We start from the raw sequence: 12,301 nt of genomic DNA on the forward strand, positions 1-12,301 counted from the left end.
AGTTGGCAGGTGTCTCTATGTAGGGTATAATTTCCTCATTAGGAAAAAACTGCATAGTGCATGACTACAATCCAATAAGTGGGAAGTGACATCTGTTGTCAAAAGACCTGGGTTTGTATTACATTTCATACTGAAGTTTTTTTTTTCATCTCTAGTAGTTTGTTATGTAGCCACCTAATTCTATTTTAACCTATCAACCCTTGTTTTCCTCATCTGCAAAAAAAAAAAAAAAAAAAAAAAAAAAAGTGATGGTGATTGGGGTTGAGAAGGAGGGGGAATTGGCCCATGAATGACTTCTAAAGTTCCTTTCACTAACAGGTCGTATGACTTTGTGTGTAGAATTTATTGTATGATTGTGGCGGGAAAGTGTTAGCACTGGGGACAGAGTATCTGGATTTAAATCTCATTTCTGCCATCTACAACCTGTGCGGCCTTGGGTAAGACAACCCCTCTGATTCTCAGTTTCCTAATCAGTAAAATTGGAGGGCTGGACCAGAAAAACCTCTAAGGTTCTTTTTAGTTCTAGATTTAAAAGCTTAGGAAACAGTTTGGAAGCCTTCCTTGTATAGATTCTCTGGTCTTTCCTCGGCTGCTTGGAGTATCACGTCTGTTTCTAGGTTAAAAAAAAAAAAAGGAGAAGAAAAGTAAGTAACTTTCTCCTTTACGTCAGTGTACTCTGAAATGTCCTCCCCCTGTCTGCCTGGAGCCTTTTAAAAACTTGAGTCCACACTAGGCGGTAAGAGGCTGGGGCTACAGGGAAATAAGCTTTCCTCTGAGGTTCCCGCCCTCATCTTTTCGCATCTTCCCCTTCGGATCGCAGCTCCCCTCTGGCTTGCCCTCTAACTCCCCGGGACTCTCCTCGGCCGCCCCCCCTCCCTTCCTAGCTCGTCGCTCCTCTGCTCCGCAGCATCGCAACCCTGGCGCACGTCAAACCACTAACCCAGAGGCTGATTTATTGAGCATCACCCCTCCCCCAACTTTATCATTCCTCCGTATGTCCACTACTCCCAACTCCATACACAAAGGAAAGACAATTAAACTGGGGGAGTGGGATGCTGTTACCTCCACTCCCACCCCCCGCACTTAGAGTTCATTTGTACCTTTTTATTCTTTCGACTATTCCTTCCGAGATCTATCCCCTTAGTGACGAATAACAGCCTGCTTCTGTACACTGGATGGATGGAAGCTTCAGTGACTTGACTGGTGGTCAGCCGGCTGCGAGGGTGAGGACTCCAGCTGTTCCAGCTGCTACAGATTCCTGTAAGTTTCAGCTCTTCTCTAGGGGCAGGGGCATCGTCTTCTCTCTGCACCTTTTCCAAGGAGGTAGAAAAATGGAGAACAAAGTAAAAGTCTTTGGTGTGTACTTTGAGTCCCCTAAATTCTGGAATTTCCTTTTCTTAGACCGAAGTTCATTTTTCTTGGTCTCTTTGTAACACTACCTCGTGGTTTCTGCATTAATTCTGTAGTTGGCATAAAGAAATTGCTTTCCAACTCATAATGTTCAGTTTGAATTTTAAGGACCGTTAGTGTCTGTTATTTTAGCAAGTATAACGAAAATATAACTTACCTGATTCAATAATGTCTCAGACATTGCCTGCTTCTAAAAATGTTCAAGGAGGTTTTGTTCCAGTTCTGTGGTTATTGCTATTTCATTATAACTATTTAATGTGCATTATCATTCTTTACTGGCCTTAACTACATCTCTGGAGTTTTGAGTGTGATTAATCCTTTTTAGAAGTCCTATTGACAAATAGAATTTATCCAGAAAATTCTATAGGGAGAGGGAGCTCCTAGTTTGTTTTGTTTTCTTATAAATGACATTTGTATGCGTTTACATCAAGAATGAAGGGGAAAATTGAAGCCAAGACCCCAAATCTCCATCTGAAACCAATATTTAGGAAAAATCAGAGTTTTGTTCAAATAATCCAGAAAAATGTCTCAGTTTTCCATATTACTGTGCAGGTATGTAAGCAATAGCCAATATTCAGGCAAGAAAGTGAATTTTATTTAAGTTATAGAGATAATGGTCTCAGTTCTCCAATGTATGGTCATGGACTCTTTGAATAAAAGTATTACAGAGATAAGAAAATGAGATTTCTAAAAATCATCTTTCTCCCTTTGTAGGAAGACAAATCAAAGAGGAAATAGGTGGAGAAGCTGCTTATGGTATAGGTTGGCTATGATAAAAGGAAGATGTTGGCCAGAAAAAGCATCATTCCAGAAGAGTATGTGCTGGCCCGAATTGCTGCGGAGAACCTGCGCAAACCGCGCATCAGGGACAGGCTTCCTAGAGCTCGCTTTATTGCCAAGAGTGGGGCCTGTAACCTGGCCCATAAGAATATTCGGGAACAAGGGCGCTTTCTCCAAGACATCTTCACTACCTTGGTGGACCTGAAATGGCGCCACACACTGGTGATTTTCACCATGTCCTTCCTCTGCAGTTGGCTGCTCTTTGCCATCATGTGGTGGCTGGTGGCTTTTGCCCACGGGGACATTCATGCTTACATGGAGAAAAGTGGTATGGAGAAAAGTGGAGTGGATTCCAGTGCTTGTGTGACTAACGTCAGGTAAGAATGTAGTCAGATGAGGAAGAAAGTGAGTTTGGCGTAATAATTAGAACCAAAGTGCCTCCCTCAACTGGCACTTTATCACTCTATATAACAGGTTCTTAACATTTTTTGTTGTTGTTTCAGAGACTCCTTTGGCAGCCTGGTACTGCTTACAGATCTCTTTTTAGAATAATGTTTTTAAATGAATGGAAAAAAAATAAATAATTTTGCAAACATACCAAAGATAGGTGAAAATAAAGATGCTTTTTTTTTCTCATTCAAGTTCATATACTCCTGAAATCTATCCATGAACCCCTTCATGGCCACACCATGGATCCCTGATTAAGAATCCCACTTTACCATAAGTTTGCCTGGGGAAAAAAAGTGAAGGGCTTGATACAGTCTCCCAAAACAAAAACAAAATAGCACCTTATTTGCAACAGGCAACTTGGGACATCTGAAAACAAAAATTGCTGCTTTTCATACAGTTTATGTCTTAAAAAACTAACAAGTGAAAACTACATGTCTCCATTAAAGTTCTGCCTTCTTGAAATATATCATCTGATATATTTTTAGATAGATCTAAAATGTGTTTTCATTGGGCATTTCCCAATGTAGCTTTTAAAAAAGATTAATAGAGTATTTTATTCTGGCAGTATTCACTTGGGTGAAGAATTATAAAGCAAAATATTCACTTTTCAATACAGAAATATTGTAGTCTCTTTTAAATGCATACAGACAAGTCTGAAGAGACAAATAACAAACTGATTGCATCATGGGATTTTCCCCTTAATATTTTCATATACTGAAAAATAAAGATCAGAAAACTAGGTTCAGCAGAGTCCCTAATTAAAATATCATAAGTTATAAAAGAACTTATATATAGGCAAAATCTTCTCTATCAGAATCATCTTTATATATTTTACCACATACAACTGTTTTTGAAATTAGATGTTTAAGCATGAATCAATGCTACAAAACGTATATTTTTAAGAATGTCTAGCCAGAATTGTCATTGAGGAAGCTGTTTGTAAGGGATGTATTTAATGGTGCCTTCTCATTTCCAAATGGATGTAGAAAGGATTCATGCTTCAGGAACAGCTGTACTCAGTGACTTCTGAAGGCCCTTCCAGATCTCAGGTTCTAGAAATCCAGTTATAAAAGCTTAAGAAAAAAATCACTCCTTACATTTTCCTAAATCTTTGGGTGTTTTTTTTTAAATCACTTTTATTAAATATTGCCAAGATATTTAAGTAAAGAGAATTTTAAATCTCATGAGATGTGATAGGAATATTTGGTTGTACAAGTTTTCAATCTTCTATTTTTATTTGTTTTTAGTGTAACATTGGGTAAAAATTATTTATACTTGTTGCAATGATTTCACAAAGTTACTGTTAAGTGACAGAAACAAAAATGGGAAAAAAATGCCAGGATATTTTATAAATAGTATTCCAAATCCACATACTGCACATAGCTAAAACCTTTCATTAGCTCATAGATATCTTTATTTCCAAGAAATTGTAAAGGACAAAATTAATACTTACTTCTTTGTCTGGAACTAACAAGCCAGTGAAAAAAAGCATAGCTTATTAATCTTAGAAAGTACAGTAACACAGACTTTGTTTCTAGAGATAGTAAGCTATACATTCAGCTCAGGTGAACTTTATCTAAATTATTCCATTAACTGAGTACATTTGTAAAAAAAAAATCTTAAACTTATACAAATTCAGTAATTGCTCAACAGCCAAAGTAAAACATGGATTAAAATCTTACAAATTGTGAGTGACTGGAGATATAACATGTTTGACTATAAAGCTAATCTTAATTCAAAAGAATTCATTACCATTGAATGTGGTATTGTTAACTAATATTTTGTGAGAAATATTTTGGTCAGTTTATAAAAGCGTGTTACTGATCATAATTGGATAAACTGAAATAATGATAGTACACATGGTCAATTTTACTAATAGCATAGCAATGTGGGATTTTGTCATTAAAAATGTCATTCAGTAATCTGTAAATGATTCTTTAAGAATGCAATCTTTTAAAGTATTTTTAAATTTTTTCTAAATCAGTAATCAGCAAGCATTTTTCAAATGCCTATCCTATGCCAGGTACTGTGCTAAACATGGGAGATAAAAATACAAAGAAAGAAACAATTTTTATTCTGAAAGGGTTTGCATTAAAATGGTGGAGACAAATATATACATATATATATAAGCATGTAAAGAATAAATATTGAGAGAATAAGCACAAATAAATTCAAAGTAATTTAATAAAATTTACTATGCATAAAGCTGTTTGAAAATGAGGGCACTAGCAGCTAAGGCCAACTGAGAAAGTTTATGTGGAAGGTATTGCATAAACTGTCTTAAGGAAGAAGATTCTATGAAGGGGAGATGAGAGATTACATTTCAGGCTTGGGGGATGGCCAGTTGCAAAGTTACAGGCATTGGAGATAAAATACAGTATGGGGAGAACAGAGAAAGGATCAGTTTGACTGTACTGAAGAGGGAGGGAAGGGGAGATAATGTCCAGTAACGCAGTAAAGATAAGTTGGCATCAAACAGGGAAAAGCTTCAAAGGCTGAAAAGGGTAGTTTATATTTGATCCTAGAGGCAGTAGGAAGCCACTGAAATTAATTGAGAAGAATGACCTACAACTACAGTAAAAGAAAATCACTTTGGTAACACTATGGAGGATGGACTGGAGTGAGAAGAAATCTGAGGGAGAGAGGCCATTAGGAGATTAGATGATGAAGACCTGAACTGAAGTAGTTGCTATGTAAGTAGAAAGGAGCCAGCTATATGGTGGAGGTAAAAACGAAGTTTGGCAAATGATTTGGATTCATGAAGTTTAGGGAGAATAAAGAATCAAGGGTAACACTGGGGTTAGGAACCTGGGGGAAGAATGGTAGTACCTTTGACATAGAGAAATTTGGAAGAGAAATAGATTTTTGGAAAAGTTAATAAGTTCATTTTTGGACGTATTGAGCTTGAGATGTCTTTAGGACATGTCATGTATTTTTAAATGTCTGATTGGAAATTAGTATTGCTATACTGAAGCTTGGGATAAACTGGGTACATGTACACACACACACACACACACAAGATATTTACACAGAAATGATAATTAAACTGATGTCAGTTGATGATGTTACTAGAAGGGCTAATGTAGAGAACAGGATATATAGCCTGTGTGAACACTCACAGAGGGTGTGATGTGAATGATGAGCCAACAAAGGAAACCAAGGAGTGATCAGACAATAGGAGAACCAAGAGGGGAGACTGGCCAGTGGTGTCAAATGTAAGACAGAGGTCAAGAAGGATTAGGATTGGGAAAAGGCCATCAGGATACTTTATACTTTATTATACATATATATATGTATATACATATATATATATACAAATATATATATACTTTATTTTTGATGAATAAAATATCTTGCACTGTTTTATTATGCACTGCATAAATAAAAGTAATTCCTGTCTTCATTGTATTGTTTTGCTTTCAAAGTTCTGAATGAATGCTAAGTGATATGCAGGAAAATGATCCATGTGCATGTTGCAGAATTAGACTTGCAGTGCCACTTTGCTTCAAAGGTTTGCAAAATCCCTTAACAAATTCTATAAAATATGTTTCAATGTAATTTTTTCTGTTTCTTAATAGTATTCTCTCCCACCTCAGGATACAGGAAACAATACAGTTAGATCATAATAAATCTTATATAATAGACTGTATTAAAACTATTTGGGTACAAGAATTAACACTGCATAGTTATTTTTAACACAAATATCAATGACTAAGATATTTTGTGTTTCATTTTTTATAAGCCATGAGTCCTGCTGCCTTTATAAAAAATTGGAAACCAAAATTTGATTGTTTAATGGATACACACCAGTACTTTCAAATAGCATTTATCCCTATACTTTACAAATAAATATTTCTTTTGTGAAATGCAAGAAATTAAATTCCATTCAGAAAATGCTCTGCCATTTGTTCCAGGGTTGCTACTATTTGTACAGCTGAGCTCAATATCAAAAAGCACAACGAGTAGCAGCATCCAGTTAACATTTATTTAGCTATTATGTGTCACAGATGTCCTTAAGGCACATCAGTCACAAAATACACTTAAGCCCAGAATTCTGGGTTGAGAAGTCAATAATGACCTTACATACTTACCCGGCTATGTGACCCTGGGCAAGCCACTTAACCTCTGTATGCCTCAGTTTCTTCATCTGAGAAATGAGGACAATAATAGAACCTATCTCCCAGGATCAAATGAGATAATTGTAAAACACTTACCATAGTGCCTGGTGGATACTATCTAAATGTTAGCTATTCTTATTACTGTTGCTGTTAGAATCAAATGAGATCATGTTTGTAAAGTGCTTAGCATGGTTCGCATAGTAGGGGCTATATATATGCTTGCTATTATTATACAAACATTCTCCCCATGAATATAGTAAAAACTGGTCTTTATACTTTTGCTCTGTTGCTGCTTTAGTTATATCAGTACATGAAACCAAAAATGAATTCTTTACTACCACTTTTGGAAGGATACTCTCCTGTCATTTTTTGGACGATAGGATATATCAATTCAATAAGTACCTTCCATGTGCCACACTGTACTAGGTGCTTGGGAATGAGACGGTCTCTATGCTCCCAGAGCCTGCATTCCACATCTTATTGTTTTCTATAGATAGTATGTGAAACAGTTCATGTATCTGTTCATCATACCTACAATCAATAAAAAAGACAATTCAGCCATGCTCCTCTACTTGATAATTGGGCTAGTTGTCACTCAGTCATCTTCAGAGCATGTAGATCACCAGCTGGGTTCTTTGTGAGGCACTACTCTGAACAGCTACCTCATTGAGCCTTCTTTTTTCGTAGAAGCACCCTAGTATGGTGCCAAGCATAGAAGCAGTAGACTTGGGCTTGAATTCCTCCCCAGATGTTCAATAGCTGTGCAATCCCTGCTGGTTTTATGATTGTGGGTAAGGCATCTGGGTTCTCCAAACTTCAGTTCCTCTTTTGAAAATAGGGCTAATAACACTCAAACTAGTTCCTGTTTATATTTTTAAGGAAAACATTTTGAAAACCTTGAGATGCTCTATAAATATGAATAACAATAATAATCTTAATAATGACATCAACATCAAAAATTTGAAACATTATATTATTGAGAACAGGGGCTGCTTCTTGGAAACAAATGTAGCAATGATCTACAAACTACAAACCCATCTGGTGTGGCCAAGTAGAAAGATCACTGCCCTAGCAATGATGACTTTGGGAAGTCATTTAGCCTTCCTCTACCTATATTCTTTATTTATATTCTTGTTTAGCTCTATTTTCCAAAGTGATAAGTAGTTATATATATTTTTGTTACATAAATTTGCATAGATAGTGTGTCATGTATATTTGCGTTCCCTGGGTCTCTTAAAGTGTCTGCTATATGCTATAAATGTTTGCTGATGACTATTAAAGTTCATAATTTATCAAATGGTTTAGAAAAACAATAGCTTAAAACTATTCAATTTATGTACTTAAACAGTGTAAGTATTAAATTCCAGTTTTTAAAAAGTGTTTTTGGTGTAATCTTTGTCTTGTGCACTAGGATTTTGAAAAATGACTTCTCAATTTAAGGCCATAGTTCTTTGGGCTGCTTTTGCTTCTCATAAACTAGGCATGTTTTTATTGGGCCTGATATTAACAATAAGGAGGTAGTGTATTGATGATATCATAAAAAGAAGAGTTTCCTGAATGGAGTAGAAATAATTAGAGGTCTGGAAGTTAATATGCCTCTAGAAAGTGAGACACATTCCATTTGTTCCTTCAGGTACAATGAGCCTTTGGCAAGTTCATTTTATTCATATTTTTAAAGGTCCTTGAGTATTTATTTCACATTTCAAAATCTGCCTTAATGACATTAGTCCGGTATATAATTTCTTACAGGTCTTTCACCTCTGCTTTCCTCTTCTCCATTGAGGTCCAAGTGACAATTGGATTTGGTGGGAGAATGATGACAGAGGAGTGCCCTTTGGCTATCACAGTTTTGATTCTTCAGAACATTGTGGGGTTAATTATCAATGCAATCATGCTGGGTTGTATCTTCATGAAGACAGCTCAGGCTCACAGACGGGCAGAGACCTTGATTTTCAGCCGGCATGCAGTAATCGCAGTAAGAAATGGTCGACTGTGTTTCATGTTCCGGGTGGGTGATTTAAGGAAAAGTATGATCATTAGTGCTTCTGTACGAATCCAGGTTGTCAAGAAAACAACCACCCCTGAAGGGGAGGTAGTGCCTATTCACCAACTTGATATCCCTGTCGACAATCCCATAGAAAGTAACAATATTTTCCTGGTGGCCCCTTTGATCATCTGCCACGTGATTGATAAACGCAGTCCCTTGTATGAGATCTCAGCCACTGACTTAGCCACCCAAGACTTGGAGGTCATAGTTATCTTAGAAGGAGTAGTGGAAACTACAGGCATCACCACTCAAGCTCGAACCTCTTACATTGCTGAGGAGATCCAGTGGGGTCACCGCTTTGTATCTATTGTGACAGAAGAGGAAGGTGTATACTCTGTAGACTACTCCAAGTTTGGCAATACAGTCAAAGTGGCTGCTCCCAGGTGTAGTGCCAGGGAGCTAGATGAGAAGCCTTCAATACTTATTCAAACACTTCAGAAGAGTGAGCTGTCCCATCAGAACTCTCTGAGAAAGCGCAATTCCATGAGAAGGAACAATTCCATGAGAAGAAACAATTCCATAAGGAGGAATAACTCTTCTCTGATCGTGCCAAAGGTCCAGTTTATCACCCCAGAAGGAAATCAGAACGCAACTGAAACGTGACCTTGGGTCAACACAAATTCAATCTCTTGACAAGTCAATGAGGCCCATATGAGGTACTCGCTATGGATTATAATCCAGGGCTGCAAAGGCAATTATTTGTTCTACAGCTTGGTCAATGCACTAAATTGTACTCCTTTCAATACAGCAACACTTGATACTATCAATAACCAATAGCACCCAGAGCAAAGACATCATCATTCACACTTGTCTTAAAAATTTGGTTTTTGTAGCCAAAAATTTTTAGTTGTCAAAGAAAATGAAATATTCTTATTCCTAAAAGTGGAAGATATTTTCTCAAAATGAATTAAAATTGCCTTTACATATGTTTGTTGGTTGGTTGGTTTTTGCTATAGTCATTAATGCAAGCAAGATGTTGCATCAAGAGGAGGTGTAGAAAATTATATTGGCTGCTAATCACTTGGCTTGGAAAACTAGACAAGAAGATCTTCTTGCTCACTGAATCATGACCAACTCTTTTAAAATGGGAAACAAACCCTGGACCCCTATAATGAAACCACTTTCCATCAGGCAGGAAGGCAACTCCTTCTTTCACCAGAGATAAGTTTTGTTAAGTCAGAAGAGCATACAATTACATAGAGCTGAAAGGGACCTTAGAGGTTATTAAGTCCAACCTCCTCATTTTACAATTGAGGAAACTGAGGCCCAAAGAACCTAATTGATTTGCCTGAGATTACACAACTAGTAAGTGTCTGAGGTGGAATTCAAACTTGTGTCTTCCTTACACCAAGTCCAGGGCACTCTCTAATATACCACATTGCTTTTTGAGGAAGATTATTATGTTTCTCTTTGTCTTTAGGAATCCAGTCAGATAGCTCTTGTCACTCCAAAATGGATCCTGCCTTTGATACCCCTAAACAACTCTATGTCATTTCCATTTCTTCTCTACTGAAGGTCATAGGTTAGATTTGGATATGGAAGCTTGGGACTAAGGGTGATGGAGTGACAGTTTGGGTATCTCTGGTTCCTTAGGAAAGAGTTACCCTTCCTTAGTGAAGCTTGAGCTTAGGTCAGTACTCTTCTAAGGGGACACTTTACTCCTGCCTGCCTTTTTTTCAATCACGGATTGAATACGTAATGTATAAAGGGTAAAAAGTGCCCAATTTGCATCCTTGGAGAAAATCTGAATCAGTGTCTGATTCAGTATTACGATTTCAGCCAATTATAAGAAATCAATTTAGTACCTGTGAAGGATATAATTCTGGACACTAATGATCTTTCACTTAACCATTTATCTAGTCACAGAATAGACATAGCAGGAGAAGCCTACACAAGCTTCCTGGCAGAGTCCTTCCTTATTTGTGAAAGTCATTGAGAATTTTTAGCCTGGAGAAAAGAAGAATTTTGAGGGGAGGGTAGGTGATAAATGTCTTTGTAATTTTGAAAGGCTGTGTGGAAGAGGAGGTGTTAGACTTGTGTGGGTAAGGGCAATGGATTGAAGCTGAAAGGGGCAAATTTAGGCTTGATTTTGGGGAAAGCTTCCAACCAATTACAGCTATCCAAAAGCAGAATTAGATTCCTGGAGAGGGAATGGATTCTTGGAAGTCTTCAAGTAAAGGCTGAGTGATCACTTGTTGGGCATGTTGTAGCAGAGATTCTTCATGGTCTATATAGTTGAACTAAATGGCCACCACTGAGATCCCTTCCAATTCTCAAATTCTGTGATATCTATCTGTGCTACAGTTGGGAAAATTACATGATAAATTAGACCCCTTACTTATCAGTTGAACAATTGTTGTGAGACAGGAGAGTCAAAAGTCTTTTGGTCAATATGGATTTTGAACTTATTCAAATTTAGGATCATCAATTTAGAGCTGGAGAAAATCTCAGAAGTCATTTATGCCAAACTACTCTTTTTACTGATAAAGAAACTGCAAAATTAAGTGACCTTCTTGAGGTCAAACAGGCAATAAAATGAGGGGCTATATTCTTATCTTTTAGAAAAGGCAGCATAGTGCGATGGAAGGATCTGGAATCAAATCCTATGCCTGAAACTGCCAGTGTGATATTGGGCAATCCACTTAATCTCCCTGAGTTTGACATGGACTAAATGCCCTCTGAGGTTTCATCTAAATTGAGTCTTACTTTTCTATATCATGAACAACATAAAAAGTATGAAAACTAGACGCAAGTGTAATTCCTTACTAATTAGTGCAAAACTGAAAGACTAGCAATGTCAGGTATAAGCTGAGAATTCCTTTACTACTTTTTCCACCTCTACCTTAAATAGAAAAATCTCATGCTATCATCAAATGTGATGGGCATGGTTAAAAGAGAGACCTCTAAAGGACTGACAGTCATCAGTTCATTACAGAGCAGTCTCTTTGATGTTTCTGTGGCAGTCATTTCCTTGGTACGCTGGCCTTAAATGAGAAAATAAATAAACATGGTGCACAGAAGAGTGAGGAAATACAGAGTTGCCTGGGGCAGGGAGAAGGGTACTGTTTTATTGCTTCAGGGCAGAGGTTGCCAGCTCTTGGATCAGCTCCCAGTCAGTCAACTGACTCATGCTACAGATGAATTCCTTACTCCCTTCCAGTTTCCCCTGTGTGTGACAGGAATGAAGAATTCAAAGGAAGATGTAGTATGGGGTAAGAAAAACAGGCATGAGGGAGAGAGGTAAAAAGAAAAAAAAAAGATAATTTGAGCCTTAATTGGTGTGTAATTCAGACCTAATATAGAGCAGAAACTGTCATCTGGAGGCCAGAAACTTGATGCTGAGAATCCTTAAAAGAACAGTAAAAGCAAAAATTCAATTTGTAAGATTTGGAGATAAAAGAAAGGCCTAATCTTACCTCTTAATTTTACAGATGAGAAAACACAGATCCAGAGCAGTAAATGCACAGGATCACCTAGGTAATGGCAAAGCAGGGAT

At 37.2% G+C, this 12,301-nt stretch overlaps 1 protein-coding gene across 3 annotated transcripts; it reads left to right on the top strand.

Moving 5' to 3' along the window:
* Window positions 1-285: 285 nt before the first annotated feature.
* On the top strand, window positions 286-9,731 carry KCNJ8 (potassium inwardly rectifying channel subfamily J member 8). Of its 3 annotated transcripts, none has more exons than XM_072653535.1 (4): window positions 286-437; window positions 1,131-1,260; window positions 2,125-2,567; window positions 8,508-9,731. In XM_072653535.1, the coding sequence occupies exons 3-4, from the start codon at window positions 2,194-2,196 to the stop codon at window positions 9,406-9,408; spliced, it is 1,275 nt and encodes a 424-aa protein (XP_072509636.1). In that variant the 5' UTR covers window positions 286-437; window positions 1,131-1,260; window positions 2,125-2,193; the 3' UTR covers window positions 9,409-9,731. The 3 variants fall into 3 exon arrangements, with proteins under 3 accessions (XP_072509636.1, XP_072509635.1, XP_072509637.1); XM_072653534.1 differs by lacking the exon at window positions 286-437 and adding an exon at window positions 467-644; XM_072653536.1 differs by lacking the exon at window positions 286-437 and adding an exon at window positions 713-736.
* The last annotated feature ends 2,570 nt before the right edge of the window (window positions 9,732-12,301 follow it).

This window comes from Notamacropus eugenii, chromosome 3 (assembly GCF_028372415.1).
Source record: "Notamacropus eugenii isolate mMacEug1 chromosome 3, mMacEug1.pri_v2, whole genome shotgun sequence".
In the NCBI taxonomy this organism is placed as follows: Eukaryota; Metazoa; Chordata; class Mammalia; order Diprotodontia; family Macropodidae; genus Notamacropus; species Notamacropus eugenii.